The sequence below is a fragment of the Narcine bancroftii genome, chromosome 2 (assembly GCF_036971445.1).
Source record: "Narcine bancroftii isolate sNarBan1 chromosome 2, sNarBan1.hap1, whole genome shotgun sequence".
In the NCBI taxonomy this organism is placed as follows: Eukaryota; Metazoa; Chordata; class Chondrichthyes; order Torpediniformes; family Narcinidae; genus Narcine; species Narcine bancroftii.
The window spans coordinates 179108222-179123989 of record NC_091470.1 but is presented as its reverse complement, the minus strand read 5'-3'; the positions used below and the strand labels follow the sequence as shown (position 1 = coordinate 179123989).

At 45.8% G+C, this 15768-nt stretch overlaps 1 protein-coding gene across 23 annotated transcripts in view; it reads right to left on the bottom strand.

Annotated features, from left to right (window-relative positions):
• Window positions 1-15768, bottom strand: part of LOC138754670 (myosin heavy chain, clone 203-like) — a 132387-nt gene that overhangs the window by 63095 nt on the left and 53524 nt on the right. For 11 of the 23 annotated variants that reach the window (XM_069919295.1, XM_069919294.1, XM_069919315.1 and 8 more), the window contains 12 exons: window positions 12123-12149; window positions 10695-10721; window positions 9592-9618; window positions 8870-8905; window positions 7966-7992; window positions 7802-7825; window positions 6969-6995; window positions 5933-5959; window positions 4579-4605; window positions 3614-3649; window positions 1516-1542; window positions 679-714 (listed from right to left, as the gene is read on the bottom strand). In XM_069919295.1, coding sequence (XP_069775396.1) covers window positions 679-714; window positions 1516-1542; window positions 3614-3649; window positions 4579-4605; window positions 5933-5959; window positions 6969-6995; window positions 7802-7825; window positions 7966-7992; window positions 8870-8905; window positions 9592-9618; window positions 10695-10721; window positions 12123-12149 — 348 coding nt within the window. The remainder of the gene's footprint in view (window positions 1-678; window positions 715-1515; window positions 1543-3613; window positions 3650-4578; window positions 4606-5932; window positions 5960-6968; window positions 6996-7801; window positions 7826-7965; window positions 7993-8869; window positions 8906-9591; window positions 9619-10694; window positions 10722-12122; window positions 12150-15768) is intronic. The other 12 variants (XM_069919302.1, XM_069919308.1, XM_069919303.1 and 9 more) reach the window with 11 other exon arrangements.

Below are 15768 nucleotides of genomic sequence, written 5' to 3'. Positions count from 1 at the left end.
TCCCAGAGGCCCTGGACCCATCTTGATTTGCCTACAGAAGAAACCGTCCTACAGATGACACGTCACTTCACTCGGACCTGCCCCACCTGGAGAACAACGCCTCACACACCAGGCCTCTGCTTACTGACTTCCACTTAGTGTCTAATCCGATCAGTTTCCCAGAGGCTGGTGGAGAAGCTGCCCTTCTGAGGACTCATTGCCCCCCCTCTGTACTTCCTCACGGAAATTCCGCAGTCTGTCTACCCCGATCGTTGTCTGAAGAGGGTGCGCAAGATCATCGAGGACCCCCTACACCCCTCTCACAGTGTCTTTCAGCGGCTCCCGTGGGGGAAGAGATGAAGTAGGGTCAGAGCCAGACCCAGCAGGCTGAGGAACAGCTTCTTTCCACGGGCAGCGAGGACGCTGAACAACCCAAGGAGCCGCTCACACCCACCCTCCGAGACTCTCCTATTCATGAAACATCATTTATTTATTTGTATAGATGAGTATTTGTCCTGTATGTGTATTGTTTGTCTGTCTGTGTTCGGTCTGTGTGTGTGTCCGCGTGTTTGGCACGAAGGACCGGAGAACGCGGTTTCCTCGGGTTGTGCTCGTACAATCAGATGACAATAAACTTGACGTGACCTTCCTGAACTTGGACCAAATGTAATTTATGGTTGGTCGACTTTCTTTTCTTACCAATACTCTTAAGAAGGTCTTTCAGCTTTTTTAATTCTGGAAACAAATATTGGAAATGTTTATTGTTCCTTGGACAAAACTATGAACATAATCCCCATTTTTCCACTGAGCGGTGTAAATGCGCTGTCGATGCTTCCAGTTATTGAAGGCTTTTCTGAAAACGCTTGGAACATTTCACAGTTGTTATGTCCTGGCCCATTTCATCGTAAGGCGAGGTGGGGCGGGGGGGGGGGGGGGGTGTGAGAGACACCGGGCATCCGCAGGGCGAACACGATCTAATTTCACGCATCTCTCCCGCTTTCTTCGCGCATTTTACTTTGAGAGTTTCAGCGACCCCTGATTTTCCGTCTGGCCACCCTCCAGCCAACCTGCTCCCCTCTTCCCCCTCCCCCTTTTCCAGTTCAATTCCCTCCCTTCACCCAGCCATCTCTCCTCCACTCGATTGCTGCTGTCCCCTCCCTCCCTTCTCCACCTCCTGCATTTACAACCACCCCTTCCCCCCACTCTCTTGCTTGGACGCCTGCCGACATTTTCCCACGCCTTGATGAAGGGCTCTAACCCAAAACGTCGGTCGCGTATCTTTAACCTTTGCCGTATAAAGGACACTGTTTGACCTGCTGAGTTTCCCCAACATCGTGTTTTTAATTCAACCGCGGTGTCTGCAGGCTCTCGTGTTTCGCCCTTGGTGATAAATCTTTACCTCCTGTGGACGCTGAGTATCTCCAGCATCTCTGTGCGTTTTTATTTACCACTATCACAGCGTCTGCAGACTTCATGTGTTTAAAATCCAAGAGATCACGAGAAAACCCATACAGTCGACCATATTTAGGTGCGTACCTGCATCTTGCATTGAAATTATATTTTCTTTAAAAGAAAATCAGTGGAATAATAAAAGGAATAATTAATTAGGATATCACATCCTTTCATCTTTATATTTATCAGCGATCAATCGGTTAAAGCCGTGACTGTGAAATGTATACGGTAGACTGTTTAAACATGACAAGGTATCGTGTAATTGAATGACATTAAGTTAAATTTAATGGGCTTGTAGTCAACAAGATACGTCAAGTAAACGTATCTCGACATCGCGGTTATCCATCGAGGTCGAGGATGGTGGCCTTCGTTCCGTTGATCCACCGAGCCAAGACGCTCATGCGTGTATTTGTTTAATGCTACTTGATGTTGCTTCCACGAAATGCCCGGAGTTCAGAGTCACTTCGTCCGCCTGCTCCTCCGTTGAGCCCTTGGTTCTTTGACAAGGACCTCACCGCCGTGGGTGGCCCTGCCAGGAGCATTGCTCCAGGTGACGTAGCTCTCAGGTTCAAGGGACCGCACAAGATTCCCCACCAGGACAGGGGGACGATCCACGGAGAATCGCATCTAACGTAGCCGCTGAAAAAAAGTTTGCGCACGATTTTGATCACTTGCAGTATTTGCTTTCCAAAATGAAGATGTGATCATCAGCTTCGACTGTCCAAAGAATGAAGAAGACGCGGAAGGGATGGATATCACAGACAAGTTGGATATCAAGTGTCGGGGAAGATGCGACACATCACGCCGCGTGTGGCATCCGCGCCCTTTGCCTTAGTGATTGTGGACTTCAGGAAGGGGAAACCAGGAGAACTCAGCCCAGTCCTCATCGAGCGCTCCGCAGCGAGAGCGGAAGAAACTTGAAATTCCTGGGTGTCAACATCTCCAAGAATTGTCCTGGGGCCTCCATGATCGCGAAGGAGGCTCGCCAGCTGATATATTTCATTAGAGGGTCGAGGAGCTTCGGCCTGTCACCAAATAGCTTTGCAAACTTATAGAGGGGTACCTTGGAGAGCATTCTGACTGGTCTGGTCCGGAGATGCCAACGCTCAGGACAGGAAAAGGCGACAGAGAGCTGTGAACTCAGCCAGCGACATCATGGACACCGGTCTACACTCCATTAAGAGTTGGTGCCTTAAGAAAGGAGCCTCTCTCCTCAAGGACCCCCACCATCCAGGCCAAGCCCTCTTCTCAGTGCTCCCGTCAGGAAGGAGGTCCAGGAACCTGAAGGCGCACACCTAATGTTACAAAACCAACTTCTTCCCCTCCACCATCAGATTTCTGAGCGGGCAATGAACTTATGAACATTGATAAGGACCTCTTTATTTGGCAAGGCAATAAAAGACAGTTACCTAGCTCTAACATATCTATGCCTTCAAAATTTTATATGTTTCTATAAGATTCCCTCTCATTCTTCTAAATCCCAGCGAATTCAGTCCCAGACGACTCCATCTCTCCTCTTAGGAATCAACCTCCTCTGTACCCCCTCCAAAGCCAGTCCATAATTTCTCCTATGGAGACCAGAAGTGCACGCAGTTCTCCAGATGCGGCCTCACCAGGACCGTGTACAGATGCTGCAGAACCACCCTGTTCCTAAACTCAATCATCCTTAACAAATGAAGGTTAAGATCTTGTGACTGGGTTGGGATGTATCCTTCAATATACAACGCGCTGGAGAAACCGATATCCCTTAATATCCCCACGATGTATCCCAACCTTGTCTTAAATATATTCACTGAGGTCGCCTCCACTGCTTCAACGGGAAGCGAATTCCACCGATTTCCCCCCATCCCACTCTGGGAAAAGCAGTTTTTCTTCATCTCCGTCCTAAATCTACTCTCCTGAATCTACACTAGTTCTGGTCTCCCCCCCCCCCCCCCCACACTCCACCACCACCAACGGGAACAACTGGCCGACCTCTATCTTATCTTTGCCTTTCTTAATTTTTCGATCAAATCAAAATCAAATGAAAAGTTAGAATTCACTATTGAAGCCGGGGCCTGCCTGTTTCCTGGTCATCTCCTTCCTTCAACCATAAGTCGTGAGTGCAGGTAACTTTAAGGCCCTCGCTTAGAGCACGTCTTAAATTGGCAAGTTGAACTGGAAATATAATCAATTCATTCACCTTTTTCTTGTTGATTCCGCAGAAGCATTTTAAATTCTAAAATTAAGGCATCGTATCTGGTCAGTCGGTTTAATTTCAAACATTGACATATAATGAAACTGTAAATTTCAAACAGACAAAATTCTTGGTAAATATTTCTGATTGAATTGCTTAGCCTGTAAATAACGTCCTGGAATTTCCTGAAATTAATGCAATTGTTTTTGGCATCTGTTAAAATGTAAGGGAAAAACATCTGGAAAATTGTAAAGGTGCCATGGCAAATAGAAGGAAGTTCCATCTGGATTAGAGCACAAATAAACAAACAAGTGAGAACATGTAACTTGATGAAGAACAGGGTTGCCGGGAAGTCTGAGACCGGGCTGCACCCGTTGAAGGAGAAACTGAGTTGAGTTGTCAGACGTCTTCGCCAGAACCTGAAAAGTGAGATAACGCGTTGGCTGTGAATTTCCAAGCAGGGTATTGGAGAACGCAAAGTGCACGAGGTCACAACGTTGTCAGGGTGGCAACACGGTGGAAAGTCGCTCGGTGGCCCATGAATCCAGAAACCAACTGCAGGGGAGAAGGATCGTGTTTGCTTGTTTGCGCGCGTGTGAGTCTGTGTACATTTGTGTATGTGTGTCTGCATGCGCACGTGTGTCTATGTATCTGTGTGCGTGTCTACAAGTACACCTACATGTGTATATGTGTGTGCGCATGTGTCTGTGTGTGTGTGCACACGCATGTTTATATGTGTGTGTATATGCCTGTGTACGTGTCTGTGTGTGTACACGTGTGTGTATGCGCGCGCGTGAGTGTGTGTTTGAGTGCGTATGATCTTTCCATCCCTACATCCATTCCGCAACTGCTGTGAGATCTGTGACTTTTACCACATTTTTCTGTTTCATTTCCTGTTTTCAACATCATTATTATTTTTCTGAAGTAAAGTCGAAGTGTGCACCAAATATTCCAAGTGTTCCGATAATTACCATTATCTTTGGCAAAGAGCTCTTGCTCTGAAAAAGTTAAAACAAATTCAGTACTGGGGAAATATTGAAGAGTATTAGAAAAACGAAATGCTTAGCTTCTAAACCAAACCAAACTCCACCATGTAAATTGAACGAGACATTTCCCCCCACTTTCAAGAAGCCGTGATAATATGTACACAACGGTCACAAAACTGCAACTTCTCGTGGGGATTAGAATCTTTCAGCGTTTTCATCCGCGAACAATGAGATGGAAAGAGGAGAGAAAGGGCCGACTCCGGCTTTTGTTAAACTCCCCCTCCCACGTCGCCTCCCCCGAACACTGTCTCCCTCCCTGACACCGTCAATTCTCACCTCTCTTCTTATCATATCCAATTAGCGCCTTTCGTTGGTCTGGACTCCCCCCTCCCCTCCCACCCGGCCAGAATTCGGAGATTCCCTGCTCTTGGCTCATTCCTCGAGGAAGGGGCTCGGGCACGAATCTGTCAAACCCCACAGACGCTGAAAGACCGGCGAAGTATCTCCAACATGTTGGTTCCACTTCACCTGTCGACCGTTTTAACCAGAAGGGCCCATGGGCATTCGCGACGACCGCATAAATGCCTCTCGTTCTCAAGGATAATCGCAGGCAGACAATAGATTGCTCGTGGTGTATTCAACATGAAGGTCAAATGACTATGCGGCTTCGCAAAGCCCTGCCCGAACTTTCAAAAATCGTCTTCTGTATTCTCATTACATGACGATTGAAATAAGAAAGCAAGATGGAAAATACACATTTTCAGTCAGTTCCCATCAGCAACAGTTAGAAGCCGGATTTCCAATGTGACTCACGGCCTGTTATTGGGACACCAATACCCCCTACCCCCCCCCCCCCCCGAGCGGATATCCCTGCAGAAGATAGCGGGCACAGCCTAAGACATCACAGGCTAAACCCTCCCCCACTGTCTACGGGGAACGCTGCCATTGGAGAGCAGCGGCGATCATCGAGGATCTGCGCCCCCCCAGCACACGCTCTGTTCTCGCTGCTGCCGTCAGGGAAGAGGTCTCGGTGCCTCAAGACTCGCACCCACCAGCTTCAGGAACAGCTGCTCCTCCCTCCACTCTCAGACCCTTCAACGACAAACTCAGTCAGGGACTAGTTTAAGGACTCGGACTTGTGGACTTTATTTGTTTACGTGTACGTCGTGTACAATTTTTTTTGGACTGCCAATAAATGGTAATTCTGCCTGGCCCCCAGGAAAAGGAATCTCAGGGCCGTATGTGGTGCCATGTACAGGCTCTGCCAATCAATTGGAATTCCGACATTTATATTTCCTTTAATCTTCCTGGTTTGAGCAAAAGAGAGTTGAATACAAACTTGTCGATTCACGAAGACCTTGCAGTTCTGAAGGGGAAAAAAAGATTCACCTCAGAGACGCGAAATGTCAGATATTGTAAAAGATTAAAATGGTTTCCTGCAACCACAGACATTCTCAATGGGGTGGTGGGGAGGATGGGGGGTGGTGGGGACGCAGACCCTCGTCCCTCCCAGGAGCCACGGCTCTTTTAAATCATCAAGCTTTTTTACGCAGTTGATAGGAGCGATGGTGAGATTGATAAAGATGTTGACCACAGACTGGCTGGACAAGAATCTGGAACAACGAGCACAAAGACCAGTTGTACAGAGCCATTGTCCTGGCCACCCTCCTGTACTGTTCCGAATGGAGGGTCACCGACTATCACCACCACCTTGAGCACTTCCACCAGTGATGCCTCCGCACTATCCTCAACATCTACTGGAGCGACTTCGCCGCCAACATTGAAGTTCTTGAGCAGGCAGAAGGTTACCGGCATCGAGACCGTGCCGTTGAAGACACCGCTATGCTGGCCAGGGCACTTCTCCAGGATGGAGGATCATCGCCTGCCCAAGAATATAGGGCGAACCCTCCACTGGCCACCGTGACTGCGGGGGCTCCAATAAAGAGGGACAAGGATGCTCTGGAGAAATCCCTCGGCGCCTGTCATGTTGACCATCGCCAGCGGTCTGCTCCAGCCTCCGATCGCGCAGCCTGAGTGACACGCCATCCACCGGTCTTCCTCCACTTTTGAGAATGCACGTAGGCCTGGCCTGGAGGGCAAAAGGAGGCGGAGGAAGGACCGTGACTCATCAGCACCAAATCCAGAACAGAATCTCCCTTTCAGCCCCCGCGGCTGGGCACGTCCGCCCTGCACTGGCCTCGCCAGCCACCAGCCCTTCCTAAATCGTTGATCGCGAAGGCAAGACATAATGAGGAGAGAAGTACAGAAGAAACCGATTAAACGAGGGCTTGACAGGGAAGAGGACCTGATGTGGGGGAGGGGGGCACAACAAACAAATGGCTGCACCATCAAACCGATCTAAAGGAACGACGTACCCGTTCTTATGGAATCTAATCGGTCGTCTGGAAAATATAATGTAAACACACGCTTTAAATGCCATAGCTTGAGAACTGACCAGATTAATTTTAACCGTAGAAGCCCGATAAGCTTTGAAGCCGTTTGCTAATGGACTTCCATTGCCTGCTCCCAATGGAAGTTGGCAGAGACAATGAGTACGCCTCAGGTAACAGACACACGGAAAGATCGGACATCTGTCAGGTCATTGCCCAACTTTCACTAGGCATTTGGAGCATTACGTTTTAGGCTTTCTCTAACAAATTCGAAAAAGATTTTTTTCAGAATGGCATTTCCCCCATGAACGTTATTTCTTCCTGCCTTCAGGACAAGTGCTGCCGCGGTTAGCGGAGTGTACGGCGCCAGAGACCCGGGTTCGAATCCTGCGCTGTCTGTGAGGAGTTTGTACATTCTTCCTGTGGCTGCATGGGTTTTCCCCGGGGGCTCCGGTTTCCTCCCACCCTTCAAAACCTACTGGTGGATGTAGATTAATTGGGTGTAACTGGGCAGCATGCGCTCGTGGGCCGTAACTGCGCTATAAAATTAAAAAATCAGGCAGCTCTGGAAACATCATGGCAGCACAACACGGACTTCATACGACAGAGAGATCTAGTTGATCTTAACTATTCCTTACAGTCACTAACAACCTGAAACTATATTTATCCTCTCTCTTTTCGACCCGAACCTTGGTTCTCTTCACACAATGAATGTTTGAAATGCTGCGTCCCCCCCCCCCCCCAGGCGTTTATGCGTTTCATTAAGGTTATCTGTGTCCGATCTCAACTATGTCACCAGAACACTTTGAATGACTCACCACTTCCCATCAAATTGTCCTGGTCTGCGTGGTTAAAAACAAAACCATGACAGTATCAACAGTGATCACCAAAACAAAAAAAAAGCCCAAATATATCTCCTTGCCCATTTATCGAAGGCAAAATGATTTCGCTGTAAGAAAGCAAGCTATCTAACAATGTTTACCTGCTTCGAGGCTGAACACTCGCTTTTCTGTTGGGAATAGCAGAAGCAGGAGAGACAATAAATGTTGGAGAGAGCAAAAACAGTTCTCATGACAGCAAAGCTTCAGACATAACAAAGGTGGAGGCGTGCGGTTAGGGAAAAGTGGAATTATTGCAGGGAGCAGTGTTTTCATGGGAAATATGAAGGAATTTCCGAGTTAAAGCATGCAGGTGTTAGATTTATTTTCAGGTGAATGCACTGGATAATAGGAACGATTGTGAGACCAATGGAAGTTGATGATTCTTCAGCAATAATCACATCGACTGAAGAAAGCAATATGCATAAATGTTCGTGATTATATATTTAACTGCTGCTTCTATGGACTTATCTGTACATGGACTTCGGCTGGAAGAATTATATGGCAGGCTCCATGCCAGAATGTATTAAACACACAGCGCTGGACAAACTCAGCAGGTCAAACAGTGAACGTCATACAGCAAAGATAACGATAGAGAACCAGCGTTTCGGGCCTGAGCCCTTCATCAAGGGACAAACCAACTGTCGGCTGGTGCCAAAACAAATTGGTGAGGGGGAGGGGCATGGGGTGGAGCACGGTCTCACAGGGTAATTGGTGGATAAGGGAGGGAATCAGCAAACAGGGGGAGGGGGGACGGCTCAGCGAAAGGGCGTGGAGAGCTGGAGGGAAGGATACGGGGAATGCGCCGACGGGGGAAGTCGACGTAAATGGCGTCCCGGTTGGAGAGCGCCCAGATGGAAAATGAAGTGTTGTTCCTCCAATTTGTGTGTGGGATGGTACAAGAGGCCGTGGGCAAAAATACATAATTTCAGAACATGCTCTATTTACCCCAAGCCATTTGAAATCAACGCAGCAGACACACAAGGTTACCACAGCCACTGAACGAACCTGAAATGTCCAGCATTCTGCTTAATTCATTTTTCTCTGCAAAAGATCCCGTCACTATCTTCAGAAAAATTTCTTTCCATTTGGAATAACAGGCACGGTGCAGAGTCTGAAAATTCTGCAACATAGTTACGCTGCCAGCAAGGTTTAAGATAATAGAAGCTGATCCCACTGCCCCACTCTCTCCCCACAGTCCCGTGTCCCCCCAACACTGATTCCACTGCCCTTTTCTCACTCCGCAGATCCGTGTCTGTCCCCACACTGATCCCACTGCCCCACTCTCTCCCCACAGCCCTGTGTCGGTCCCCACACTGATCCCACTGCCCCACTCTCATCCCATAGCCCTGTGTCAGTCCCCACACTGATCCCACTGCCTGCTCTCTCCCCACAGCCCTGTGTCAGTCCCCACACTGATCCCACTGCCTGCTCTCTCCCCACAGCCCTGTGTCCGTCCCCACACTGATCCCACTGCCCTGTTCTCTCCCCACAACCTTGTATCGGTCCCCACACTGATCCCACTGCCATTCTTCGATTTACGAAAGCAGAGCTTTGCCCATCGTAAGTTGAGAATACCTGCATTTAATCTTTTAGACGCCACTTAAATCAACGAATTGTGACCTATCTATTTAATATCAGAAGCGAACCCACTTTCATTCATTGCTGCCGAACGTTAACTTTACGATACTCACCACAACCATTACCACATTCTAGACAAGGATTATTACCTCTCTCTTTTAATTCTTTCTCTTTTTCTGTAAAAAAATAAATAATAATGCTTAAAAGAGTTTACATCTGCCATGGGCAATTACTTCTCAAAGTCACGATCAAAGACTTCATTTTGAACTCGAATTAGATTGGCCTTCAATGTCATTCCTCCCCTCAATGCACTGCCGTGCTGTCGACCAAACACGTTAACAGGCTTTAATCACATGTCGCTGGCCCGGTCCCGAGGCGGGTACTGAGGGGGGAGTCTGGGTGAAACAGCCTTTATGGGGATTTCCGGGAGGGAGGTTCGGTGGGGGGACAGCCCGTGCATACATGCACACAGTTGTTGCACCACATGGCAGGTCTGGGATTAATTGCTGTAAACTATACGGAAATAATCGTTTACGGTTCCATCTTCAGCAAGGCTGCGGTTCAGTGAATATCACCACCTTTTCAAGGTCAACAGCTGTCAAACTATATTAGGTGCCTCAAAACTGTTTCCACTTTATTTTGTGAATGGTGCTTAAATAACAAATGTAGGGGCTGATTATTTAAGGTATTTGGTCTGGGCGTTGCAGGTAGTAACTTTATTGAACAATATTGTTTGAGACGCAGCGCAGTAACAGGCCCTTTCGGCCCACGAGCACGGGCTGCCCAGATACACCCCATTGACCTAAACCCCCGGTCCGTTCGGAAGGGTGGGAGGAAACCGGAGCACCCCCCCCCCGGGGGAAACTCCACGCAGACACGGGGAGAATCCCTGATAGGTTGCGCGGATTGGAACCCCGGTCGCTGTGGTAAACGCAGGTTTACCGTTACAGCAGATTTGGCAGAAATCACTCTGATATGAATGGTTTACAACATTACAAGAGGAAGTGGAGTAGGAGAAAGATTTTTTAACTAAAAAATTCAAATCTCATGATGAAACTTCGGTCCAAAGGTTTCCGCGTAATTTTCTACCTTTGCGATTGGATGCAACGTGTTTTCTGTTTGAAACAATATTCGGAAAATATTCTCCGCTTTGAATTAATTAGGCAATATGTTGCCCACAACTTTAACATCAGATGAAGCAAATAAATTACCAAAATGACCTGTGATTGTGTCAAACTGCAGAATTACATACCTAAGGTTTTAATAAAATGTTCCAGCTCTGTTAAATACAACAATAAATCACAATGGAAATCAACTACGTTTTGCGACCATTTGCCCGAAAAATGTTTGGTCTAGTAGATATTCTTCTCTGGTAAATTATAGGCTTGGGTGCCAACAAGAGGGAGAACATCTGTTCAGCCTGGAGGTCGGTGACCAGTGGAATTCCGGGGGTATCTGTCCTGGGACCCCCCGCTCCTTGTGACTTTTACAAATGAAGAGGCAGGAGGATGGGACAGTAAGTTGGTGAATGATGCGAAGGCTGGCAGAGTTGTGGATGTAGGTGACAGTAGGATACAGACAGAGGTGGGCTGAGAAGAGCCAAACGGAGTTCAATCTGGATCAGTGTGAAATGATGCAGTTTGGAGGGACAAACCAGACGGCTGAGGACAGGGTTAATGGTCGGATATTTAACAGTGAGGAACAATGAGGACCAAATCCATACATCCATACAGGTTGATAGGGTAATTAAGAAGGATAATTAGACGCTGGGATTCATTAATAGGGGGATTGAGTTCAGTAGAAAGGTCATGTTGCAACTATACAAATCTTTGGTGAGACCACACTTGGAATATTGTGTTCAGTTCTGGTCACCTCATTACAGGAAGGATGTGGAAGCTGTGGAAGGGGGCAGAGGAGATTCACCAGGATGTTGCCTGGTGAATGAGGCAGGGTTAGCAGAGCTTGGACTTTTCTTTTTTGAGTGTAGAGGGATGAGAGGAGGCTTAATAGCGGTCTACAAGATTCTGAGAGGCATAGATAGGTTGGACAGAGAGCACCTGTTTCCCAGAGCGGGCGTAGCAAACACCAGAAAACGTCTGTACAAAGAGAAGGGAGGGAAGTTTAGGGGTGAGTTATTTTTACACACAGAGAGTTGTGGGGACTTGGAATGCCTTGCCGGGACAGTGGTTGAGGCTGCAACATTGGGACCATTTAACAGGATCTTAGGCAGATACGTGGGTGGAAGACAAATAGAGGGTTACGAGGTAGGGAGTATTTTGCACTTTTGTTAAAGGAATATATGGGTCAGCATAACATTGAAGGCCGAAGGGCTTGTACTATGCTGTTATGTTCTATGTTCTATCTCTCCGAAGTCCATTCCCTTGACTTAATTGATTAAAAAATGTTGAACCTTAGCGCTCTATCGTAGACGCCTCTGGCATAATTATACCGTCACCTTGTTTCCAGTTGGGCTCACTTTGTTATTGCACAGGAATTAACAGCGGTAAAACGCAGGATTCCGTTGACACCGGTGGTGATTCCGTTGACACCGGTGGTTAAGTGAAAAAAAAACACACACAGACACGCTGGAGAAACTCAGCAGGTCAAACAAGCCTTTATATAGCAAAGGTGAAGATACAGAACTGACGTTTCGGGCTTTAGGAATGGTTCACAATATTACCTTTCTGCTTTTCAGACATTTGATTCTCTGCAAGTAAATAACGCAATTATTTCAACAATGAAATCAAAGAGATGTAGAGGGAAATCTATTTGCGGAAAGCAAATAACAATAATGTTGCAGCTTCATGGGACCCTGGACAGACCCCACTTGGAGAACCGTGCTCAGTTCTGGTCGCCTCGTTACTGGGATGAGGTGGAAGACATCAGAGGAGGTTTACAAGGATGCGGCCTGGATTAAGGAGCAGACCTTATGGAAACCGGTCGAGTGGACTCGGCCTTTGCTCCTTGGAGGGATGGAGGGCGAGGGGTGACCTGAGAGAGGTGTTTACAGTGATGAGAGGTGTTGATCGCGAGGATAGATAGAAGATTTTTCCCCGGGGCTGAATTGGTGGCCACAAGAGGACCCAGGTTTGAGGTGTTGGGGAGAAGGGACGGAGGAGATATCGGGGGATAGGTTTTTTTACACAGAGAGTGGTGGGTGGAAACGGATGCAATAGGGGCCTTTAGGAGACTTCTGGAGCTTCGAAAAATAAAGGGATATAGTAATTTCTACGGCAGGGACGTGCTTGGCACAACGTTATGGGCTGTATCATGCAGTAGGGTTTCGACATTTCCAATTCAATCCAGGTAATTCTCTAAGAGATGGTTACAATTCGTCAAAGCCGATTTGAATGGTCCATCGTGTTCCATTTTAAATTTAAATTTACAGCACGGTAACAGGCCTTTTTGACCAACGAGCCCGAGCCGCCCAATTTATGCCCAATTAACCCACCCACCCCCCCAGAACGTTTGGAAGGGTGGGAGGAAACCGGAGCCCCCGGGGAAACCCACGCAGAAACGGGGAGAACGTACAAACTCCTTACGGGCAGCGCGGGATTTGAACCTTGGTCTCGTACAGGTGGTAAAATGCAAAAAAAATTGATTGAAATGCAGATCCCAAGAGAGACAGAAATTCAGAAATAGCTGCATATTATCTGGTGAATTCATTCATTTGGTTGTGAAATTATGGTTCCTGATCCACAATCATGGGGTCTAACACTGTCTTAATCTTTTAAATGGCCAGATATCACACACATCTTCGGATTAGGTCGCACACAAGAGGTTCTTCTGTAAACGGAAATTGAATCTACAAATGATACCTTGGTGGTGGGTTGTATAAAGGAAGGGAATGAGTCAACGTGCAGGAGGGAAAGTGAAAACCTGGCTGAACGGTGCACCAAGAACAACCTCACACTCAATGTCACCAAATCCAAGGGGCTGATTGTTGACTTCAGGAAGGGAAAGTATCCAGGGATCATGGGTGGTGGGGTTCAGAGGTGGGGAGTATAAGCACATTAAGTTCTTGGGAGTCACTATCTCGGAGGATCTTTCCTGGACCCAAGCACCAATGGCATTGTGAAGAAAGCTCGTCAGCACCTTGACTTCCGCAGGGGCTTTGGCACAGTATCGGAAACATTAGCAAATGTGTGGTGGAAAGTGCATCGCGGTCTGGTGCAGGGACACCAATATCCCCTGAGCGTAAAGCCCTGCAAAAGTTCGCGGACACAGCCCAGGACAAAAACGTTCCCCACCGTCGAGGACATCTACGGGGAACGGTCGCATCGGAGGCAAGGGTCCACCCCACCTGAAACATGCTCTGTTCTCGCTGCTGCCATCAGGAAAGAGGTGTCGGGGCTACAAGACTCGCACCAACCAGGTTCAGGAACAGCTGCTCCCCCTTCACCCTCAGACTCCTCTGTTGTTCGTCTTTTTTTAAATAAATCCAGTTTGGTCTAGATTTACTATTTTTGGTACATAGTCGGCTAATCTGTTTGCTAATAGTTTAGCTATTATCTTATAATCTGTGTTAAGTAAAGATATTGGTCTATATGACGCTGGTGCAAGTGGATCTTTCCCTGTCTTTGGTATTACTGTAATTATTGCTGTTTTGCATGAATCTGGTAAGCTTTGTGTTTTATCAATCTGGTTGATTACTTCCAGCAGGGGAGGAATTAATAAATCTTTAAATGTTTTATAGAATTCTATTGGGAATCCATCCTCTCCTGGTGTTTTATTATTCGGTAGTTTTTTTTTATCTCTTGTATTTCTACTATTTCAAATGGTTCTATTAATTTATTTTGTTCCTCTATTTTGTAATTTTGGTAGTTCAATTTTAGTTAAAAATTCATCTATTTTGTCTTCTTTCCCTTTGTTTTCAGTTTGGTATAATTGTTTGTAGAATTCTCTGAAGTTTTCATTAATCTTCGTTGGATTATATGTGATTTGTTTGTCTTTTTTCCTTGATGCCAATACCATTCTCTTAGTTTGTTCTGTCTTAAGCTGCTATGCTAGAATTTTGTGCGTTTTTTCTCCTAGTTCATAATATTTCTGTTTTGTCTTCATTATTTTCTTCTCCACCTTTTATGTTTGTAGTGTTTCATATTTTATTTTTTATCTGCCAATTCTCTTCTTTTAGTTGTGTCTTCCTTCATTGCTAATTCTTTTTCTATATTTGCTATTTCCCTTTCCAACTGCTCTGTTTCCTGATTGTAGTCCTTCTTCATTTTGGTTACATAACTTATTATTTGCCCTCTGATGAACGCTTTCATTGCGTCCCATAGTATAAACTTATCTTTCATTGATTCCGTATTTATTTCAAAGTACATTTTAATTTGTTTTTCAATGAATTCTCTAAAATCCTGCCTTTTAAGTAGCATGGAGTTTAATCTCCATCTATACATTCTTGGAGGGATGTCCTCTAACTCTATTGTCAATATCAGGGGTGAGTGGTCCGATAATATTCTAGCTTTATATTCTGTTTTTCTAACTCTGTCTTGCATGCGAGCTGATAACAGGAATAGGTCTATTCTTGAGTATGTTTTATGTCTACCCGAATAATGTGAATATTCCTTTTCCTTTGGGTGTTGTTTCCTCCATATATCCAAAATTTGCATTTCTTCCATCGATTTAATTATAAATTTGGTTACTTTGTTCTTTCTGTTAATTTTTTTCCCAGTTTTATCCATGTTTGAATCCAAATTAAGGTTGAAATCCCCTCCTATTAGTATGTTCCCTTGCGTGTCTGCTATCTTCAAAAAAATATCTTGCATAAATTTTTGATCTTCTTCGTTAGGTGAATATACATTGAGTAAATTCCAAAACTCCGAATATATCTGACATTTTATCATTACATTTCTCCCTGCTGGATCTATTACTTCCTCTTCTATTTTAATTGGTACATTTTTACTGATTAATATAGCTACTCCTCTAGCTTTTGAATTATATGACGCTGCTGTTACATGTCCTATCCAATCTCTCTTTAATTTCTTGTGCTCCATTTCAGTTAAGTGTGTTTCTTACACAAATGCTATATCAATTTTTTCTTTTTTCAGTAAATTTAGCAGTTTCTTCCTTTTGATTTGGTTATATATTCTGTTAATATTTAAAGTCATATAGTTCAACATAGCCATTTGATACTTTGTTTATCTTTCCTTTCCGCTTCCTCATTATCACCTTTCCTTCTTATCCATTTGTGCTTTCTTGTTTTGAACACATTATAAGACCACATTTCTAAAACATCAAATATTTCCCTTATTCTCCTATCTAAAATTTCTTAACCCCACTATCCCCTCCCCTTCCTTAGTTGCCCTTTATCCCTTGTCTGGCAA